Source organism: Bombus pyrosoma, linkage group LG8 (assembly GCF_014825855.1).
Source record: "Bombus pyrosoma isolate SC7728 linkage group LG8, ASM1482585v1, whole genome shotgun sequence".
NCBI classification, from domain to species: Eukaryota; Metazoa; Arthropoda; class Insecta; order Hymenoptera; family Apidae; genus Bombus; species Bombus pyrosoma.
The window spans coordinates 11,217,852-11,226,161 of record NC_057777.1 but is presented as its reverse complement, the minus strand read 5'-3'; the positions used below and the strand labels follow the sequence as shown (position 1 = coordinate 11,226,161).

The 8,310-nt window shown below is 41.6% G+C and overlaps 3 protein-coding genes across 3 annotated transcripts in view; 1 reads left to right on the top strand and 2 right to left on the bottom strand.

Annotated features, from left to right (window-relative positions):
- The window catches only part of LOC122569948, a 383,055-nt gene that overhangs the window by 148,623 nt on the left and 226,122 nt on the right, over positions 1-8,310 (top strand). The window lies entirely within an intron of this gene.
- On the bottom strand, positions 5,112-6,216 carry LOC122570268. Its single transcript, XM_043732364.1, has 2 exons — positions 5,738-6,216; positions 5,112-5,117 (listed from the first exon to the last, which is right to left on the bottom strand). The coding sequence occupies exons 1-2, from the start codon at positions 6,122-6,124 to the stop codon at positions 5,112-5,114; spliced, it is 393 nt and encodes a 130-aa protein (XP_043588299.1). The 5' UTR covers positions 6,125-6,216.
- LOC122569943 lies at positions 7,494-8,289 on the bottom strand. The gene has a single exon (XM_043731630.1). The coding sequence runs from the start codon at positions 8,160-8,162 to the stop codon at positions 7,494-7,496; it is 669 nt and encodes a 222-aa protein (XP_043587565.1). The 5' UTR covers positions 8,163-8,289.

Sequence of the window (8,310 nt, the reverse complement as noted above, 5' to 3'; positions counted from 1 at the left end):
CAAAACTACATTACCAAATAACACTTCCTAGCATATTAACACACATTTACACATATGTACACCAGAATAAACAAAATATAATCGTCAAATAAATTTAAATAAACATTCGAAACGTCAAGATATATTTCACGAAATTTGTCCAGACTAGGAGCATGCAGCAAGGAAGATCCCCCTGACCAGAAGAAAGATGACGTAGGTGTGCGTCCAAAACCTCGTCAGGAACCTCCTCAGGGAACGAACCTTCGCGCAAACGTCTGCATCAAGGACTTCGATCAAAGAGGATCTTGGGTAAATCAATGGTATCCTCATCGGACAGGGTCAAGTCAATGACCGAAGAACCATTAGGACTTGATGCTGATGTTGGAGCCACAGTGCTAAGCTACGTGGAAAGCAGCTTCTCCAACTTCTTCAACCTTCGCTCACGATTTTCTACACCGCGACGGCAACCACGTGTTCTTGAACCATTCACATACCGTTTACGTAACTTACTCTTCCCCCTATTTTTTTTCTTCTTCTTGCACTAAAACAAGACACACAAGTTTAAGTAAACAAACAACACACGAAACAGAACAAAGTTAAAATAAATTTAAATAATACGTACTTGTACAGTTTGCACAGGCGCGGATACTTCCGTGTCCATGACCCAATATAACCTGTATTCACAAAGAAAAACATAAAAACCGAAAGATGACTCTTCAGATTGGGCCAAATCAACAACCAGCGGATCGTTGGGACACGGCGCCGATAAGGGTGCTGCTGTGTCAATTTGGGTGGAAAATTGCTCCCTTAGCATCCTTAACCTTCGTTCACGACGTTCCACGCCTCCACGCCGACTGCGTTTCCGCGATCCATTCCCGCGTCTTTTGCGTGACTTCCTCTTTCCCCTATTCCTTTTATTCTTGCACTGGAAAACACAAGAAGTGCTAACAAAAATATGTCGGAGATGAAAGAACATCGGAGCCTTCCTTTGGAACTTTGGGAAAATCCCGTAATATTGTAATCTAGATTCTACCACAGCCGTAATTAAACAACTGTCATTCAATCCGATTGTATTTATTCGAGATTTGTAACAGTGAGCTTGGGCTCGAGGCGACAATCGGTCGCCGACGTAACAGCGGTCAAGGGATGAACGTTTGTCTAACAAAAGTATGGAGTAATAGTATAGCTCTCCTTAAAAGAAATAGTTGTAGCGACACTCGACAGTAAACATCCCAACGATCTCTGCCCCGTGGCTCGCCACACGCAGACCCTATTCTCCGGGTACAATGATTACCAGATGTCGATGCATTTCCACAGTACATATTCAGCTAGCCTGAGGACCAATTATAAATCTTAAGATTTAGTTAACTAAAGTCCTTCAAACAGACAAACGGTCTTTGTCCCAACTACGGGAAGATAGGGGAAACCTACTTTCTCACTAACGATGCTTCCCGCTAGCAACTTTTCCTCAAGGGTGGCTAGCATCCTTTTCTAACCACCGATATGGAAATTGACCAATTAACAGCAATGTCAATTTCCCTCACCTTCTGAACGAAGGCATCGCTCCACGAATCTGATGATCTCGTGCCCTTAGACACACCCCGTTATAGTTTTCCTCTGTTAAGTTAAAATAAATTAAAATAATACATACTTGTACAGTTTGCACAGGCGCGGATACTTCCCTGTCCATGACCCAATATAACCTGTATTCACAAAGAAAAACATAAACATAACATAAAAACAAAAACATAAAAACATAAAAAGATAACAATCACATAAAACACTAATCGGAATCCAATTGACGTGAACGGATAACAAATAATCAAAACCAATAAACACGCCATTATGAATATGGTAAGATAACCTCAAAATGTAAATTTGTACAACAAGCAGCGTTTGTAATACTTATTTCCACTGATAATATATACATATAAAAATTTTATAAAAAAAACTGCACTTATAAACCCTATATATTTTTTTTTCAAAGAAAAATCGCATTAATAAACCCAAAAGTAAGAAAAACGATTTAATAATTTGATAACAGGAAGATGAATTACCTGGTCGTCGTACTTAAGCTCATCAAAATAACATATGGCCTGATAGGTTACGATTGCAATGGCAATCACCTGAACGTCACCACTATCTCGTTCAACTCCATTGGAGACTGCAACATACAACCTGTAATCGCAGAAAACCAAGATACTTATATTCAACTATTACAATTCTCTGAATTCGAATTTACCAGTGTAAGGCAATGCAAGGTGAAAATAACACAAATTATATACCACTGTGGTATGCACTCCCAAACGTCGGAAGTACATAACGGACTCGCTGAATATGTCCACGAAACAACGGCCCAACAATGTGCAAGGATGCACCAAGATGGCACGTTTTCACTCGGACCACAAACTTTTATAGTAGGTCTAAAGGATAATACAACGGTAACGAGTTCGCTTGTCCTAGCCGGAAAACTAACAAATGACAGCAGCTGCCAGGGAACACAGTACGTATACCCATATGGAAGCTGGGAAGGAGTCGTCGTACAAGCCACAGTGAAGATAAGTTTAAGATCAGGAGTTGCACCAGTACGAATCGAAGCGAATAAAATTTTGTTGAAATCAGGAACAGTAGGTGCCTTCAGCGAAGGAAACTGTTTAGACGCTGAGGATGGGTACACTTATTGGCAACCACAACCTCACCATGTAAATTCGACCAGTACGATGAGCTATATGAAGGAATCGCTACAAGGATTCAAGAAACAAAAACTAACAAAGAACCAACACAACCAGTTTATGCCCTAACAACACAAGAGGTAAACTTTGCACTGACTAAAACTGGAGAACAGCCCCTATGTGGATATACCTTACTATCCACAGAACACCCCAAATTGTTTCTGTTGGAAACAACAAAAGGGAATACGTTCATATCCAAACGGAAGACAGCAGTCGAAAATTTGGATATATTCACATACGTCAATTCCAAATTCATTTACGTGGAGAAGCATGTTGAAAGACAAATGACAGCACTATATCACGATGTACTGACACAAAGATACACCACAGAAAGGAAAATAATAGAAAACGTTTTAAGTTTAGCAACCCTACTGCTCGACGAATTTGCATATAGCATAACCGTAACTCTAGGACACATGGCTTTGATCGCAGGAGAAGTGGTACACATAGTCAAATGCATTCCTGTTACGTCGGGCGACACAATATCACACCGCCGGCCGGATGGCGGCCATGTGTCCGCGCGTCCTCGTCGCGTGCCCTCAGTAATCTTAGGAGCCGACCATATATCTTAGGAAATTCCAGAAGGTCCGTCAGACAGAGCAAACATCTCGAAACTAAATCGTTACCGAAAGGTTATTGTATTGCAAAAAGATACTGAAAGTTCGTTTTGCTCACGTGCGATAATTCCCACTAGCCGTTTTCTCTTGAGTGCGGTCGGCACCCTTTCTATCCACACCAACCTAGACATTGACCAATTAACAGAGAAGTCCTTCCCTCACTCTCCGGACAATAACAATCTTCGTCACAGAAAAGAAAGTCTTTTTACAATTTTTGAACTGTTAACATCTAGCTTCCGTCGTGCATCGCATATTGTCATTTCAATTGAACTGAATTATATATTGTTAGTTACGAAGTTGTTGGAATAAACTTTAATTTATATATATGTTAAATCATTGTGAATTCATTCAAACACCCCTACTATCGTAACAGAAATCAGGGGATCGATCATTTCGTGGCGTCGATTATCTAATCGTAACGAGAATTTACGCCTCTCGTTGAAGTGCTTTCTGGCGATCGCGTCTCTCCGCGAATGGTCGAAACATTCCAGTACAAGTAAAAGTACGACATACAACAGAATGCTATACGGAACTACCGGTTTGGCGAGGAAATCGCACTGCGTTTTTAACACCAAAGACACACATCCTAACTCAACATGGAAACCATAGAGAATGCAGCGCAGTACTATCCACGTTGTACAACATCGACGGACTCTGGCACAAGTTCACACCGAAGCCGATGGAAGCAATCGCGCCACAAGAGCTCCGCCCGGATGCACGCCAAACATGGCGATACTCAGCACTATCATCATTAGCCACAAGCGGGATATACACCCAAAAAGACCTGGATACACTCAGAGACCACGTTATGTCCCCAGCAGAGAAAACAGCAGTCTTAAACACATTAGCCAGAGGAGCGACAGGAAAAGCAATCGTCCCTGGAACAGTAAACATCCTAGGAATCATGGACGAAAACACGCTAACGAGAATAGCGAAGAACATCGCACCAAAATTATGGACTGGTCTTATCGAATTTGGAACAGTCAGTACAGCAATACTTGTAATACTTGTAATATTTAAACTAATCAAGATAATAGTAGATATAGCTATACACGAATACCAGTTACGCGAGACTTACGGATGTGGAATCGCCCTACTAGGAGCAATATGCGGCTCAGTCTCTCACCTGCTATTGTACATCAAAAAAAGAAGAAATATCAAGGATCAAACGGCACAACCTCAAGGAATATCAATAACACCAACAGTTACAATAGTAGATCAGCAACCAACAGCAACTACATCCGGCCTGAACGAACTCACAGACACGATCAGTCAAATTTCCTCTGGAAATTTGAACTCCAAGGGCGGGGGTGTCACGTCCCGCGCTCCGCACGTGCCGTACCGAGAAACAGAAACTACACATGCGAACAGCGAGAGCCGCGATTCAAACATACGAAACGAACATATTGTACAACGATAATAAAACACTTTAATAAAGGACTAACAAGATACGGACGCATATAAATATGATATAATATTAAATAAAACCCAGTAATAGACTAACAAATAACTAATCAACCGATTAATGAACCTAACTAGCCGCGAATCGATCAAATAAATTAAGAAATAAAAACGATTGTATATGACATGCTAGCAAGGGAAAACAAATGGAACGACAGGAAGACACACTTCAATCAATATATATTTTTATTTATTATTTATTATTTATTTTTTTAGTCCGTGCCTCTCGGATTTGGACGAACATTTGATTTTTACAACACATTATTGCACTTAGCATATTCTTACCTCTAATCTAAAACTAATGCTTACAATCTACTGCACCTTATGCCTACAAACTATTGCAACTTATGCCTACACACTATTGTCACTTTGGTCTTTTTGCCTCCTTGCTGTGCTGCCTTCCCGTCATTCCACCCCATCTTGTATTGCCTTTGCCCTTCTTTTCTCTATTATTGCTCTTATGTCCATTAGTCCTTCCTCAGTCTCATTCAATATTTTTTCCATGTCCTTTGCTCTTCCTGTTATTTCACATTCTTCTATTACATGTCTCAGGTCCTCTTCTTCCCTTTCACATAATCTGCACCTTTTTTCTCCCTCCTCTTTCCAATGTTCTTTTGCTTTGGTCTCGTTTCCACATCTGAATCTGGCTATAATTTTCCTGTCCTTCCACTTCATCCTCCTTTCCAAGTACTTTGGCATCTCATCTTTGGTTATGTCCCTGTAGTATCTGTTGTATTTGGATTCCCTTATCCTTTTCCTCCTCTCTTCTGTTTCTCTCTTTCTTCTTTCTTCTGCAATTTGGTCTCCTGTCCAACTTTCTCGCCCCCCTGCTTGCCTCTGTGTCCCACCGTTTCTCACCTCTTCTAGTTCCTTCTTCCTCTTTCTTGCTCTTTTCCCTTCCTGGCCATTTCCCCAGTTTCTCTCTCTTTCCTTTATGCACTCTTTTACCAGCTCCTTTTTCGATTCTAGAGTTCTTTCCTCATACCTCGCTGCTCTTTTTAATGCTTTTACCTTGATTTCCTCTATCTTGCACTCTTCTGTCAGTATGTAGTTTGGTGTTGTCCTGTCTAAACCTAAGATCCATTTTACGTACCCTCTTTTTATCCTATCCAGCGATTTTTCCATGTTCCAACCCCATATCTCTGCTCCAAACAGCGCCACGCTCTCTACTAATGCTTCAAACATCTTCATTCTCCTCTCGTAGTCCTGTTTGAATATTCTTTCTCCCACGCTCCATGTTTTCTTCATTAATGCTTCAAACATCTTCATTCTCCTCTCGTAGTCCTGTTTGAATATTCTTTCTCTCACGCTCCATGTTTTCTTCATTGCTATCATCGCTTTGCTTTTCCTGCCTTGTATGTGCTTCTCATCGCTGCCGTTTTTCTGTAGTATGTACCCTAGGTATCTTATCTCCTCCACTTCTTCTAGTTCTTGCTCTCCCCAATTCCATGTTCTTTGTCTCCTTTTGTTCCTTCTTTTTTCAAATACTACTATTCTTGTCTTTTCTGTGCTTAGCTCGAATTCTGCTTCTTTCAGAAATTTCTTGAATTTCCTTAGCATCTCCTTTAGCTCCTCTTCCGTATCCGCCATCAACACAATATCATCTGCGTACGTCAGTGACCACACCTTTCTTCCTCCTATCGCTATGCCCCCGGCTTGCCCTTTCCTTAGTTCATCTTCCAGCCCTGCCACGTAGATGTTAAATAATGTCGGGCTCAGCGGGCACCCTTGTCTGACTCCCCTCACTGTCCAAAAGGCTTCTGTGTTACGCGGTTCTTGACTCTCACCACATTCTTCGTTTCTGTGTATGGTTCTTTGATTCTTCTTTTCAGGTTTTCGCTAACCCCCATCTTTTTCATTTTCTCCTCCAGTTTCTTTCTGTTTAGTCTGTCGAACACGCCGCTCTTAAGTCTGCAAAACAGGCAAACAGCTTCCCTCTTTCTCTACTCAACTGTTTGTCAATGATGTGACTTATCACGAACACTGCGTCGGGTGTCGGTTCTGAATCCATATTGGCTCTTTTCCAATTTGGTTTCAATCTCTGCCTTTAGCCGTTCGTCCAGTATCCCTGCATAGATCTTATATGCTGTGTCCATTAACGTTACTCCTCTGTAACTCTTCGCTACTCTCTTGTCGCCCTTCTTGTCTATCGGACAATTACCCCCTTTTTCCAATCTTCCGGTATCCCTTCTCCATTCCAGATTTTCCTTAGTAACTCCCATAACGCCTCCCCCACTTCCATCGGTGCATACTTCCATACCTCATTTTCTAGCCCGTCCTCCCCCGTTGCCTTCTTCTCTTTCAGTTTTCTTATTTGGTATATCACCTCTTCCTTCTCTATATTATCTTCCCTCTCCTTTCTTATTTCCTCCCCCTCTCCCTGCTCCCCTGTTTTCCTGTCCCCTTTGTGCTCTTTTCCTTCTAGAATCTCCATAAAGTGATTCTTCCACTCTTCTTCGCTTAATTCTTCATCTATGTCCTCTCTTCTTCTTCTGTACTTGTTTATGTACTTCCATACCTCTTGCTCTGTTCTAATCTTCCTGACCTTCTCCATTCCCTCTTCTTCGTGTCTTTCCTTTCTTTCTTTCCACCACAGTTTGAATGCCTTCTTCTCCTCCATTAGTTCTTCTCTGCTCTGCATTTTCCTTTCCTGAACTTTGCAATCTTCCTTCTCACCTCTCTTTTCCTCTCTTTCCACTCCTTGTCATACCACACTTTCTCTCCCATGCCCCATTTTCTTATCTTTACTCTCTTCTTTGGTATCGCTTTGTTTACCTTGTTTTTGATTTCTGTCCACAACTCCTCTACTGTTCTCCCCTCGTAGGTCCAATCTTTGCATTCCTCCAGGTATTTTTCCATGCTTTCCTTGTCCACTCCCTTCTCTCTTTCTCTTCTTCTTCCCTTTCTTCGGGTTTTGTAGTTCTGGCCCCCCTATTTCTACTTCTAGTGGCATATGGTCCAACTCTGTTCTTTTTCCGACCTTCACGTCAAATATTTCTTCTGTCGCCTCCTGGTTTCCGATCACATAATCTATTACCGAGTTTCCTCTCTCCCCAATATAGGCCCACTCCTCTCCTTCTTCATCCCTGCCATTTATTATCGTCCAGCCTCTCTCGTACCTAAGCAGTGTTCTTCCTTCCGCATTTATTTTCTTGTCTTTTGATCGCCTGTCTTTTTCTTTCCCTATGTCCTCGTTTACCTGCCCTCCCTCTTCTCCCGTTCTCGCGTTCCAGTCTCCGCCGACGATCATCACTTCCTCTTCTCTTCCGTCTACTCTTTCCTCTATCTCTTTCCATGTTCCTTTTGTGTCTTGATTATAGATCACTATTATCCTGAATGTCTTGTCCTTATATGCTATTTTCCTTTCCACCATATTGTCACTTATTTCTTTGTATTCCAGTTCTTTCAGTTCCTTTCTTAAACCGATTATTATACCCCCTTTTGCTCTTCCTTTCTTCCTTATTCTCCTTGCCGCCCTACATTTCCATTCAAATTCTTTGGGTAGTCTGTATTTCACTTTT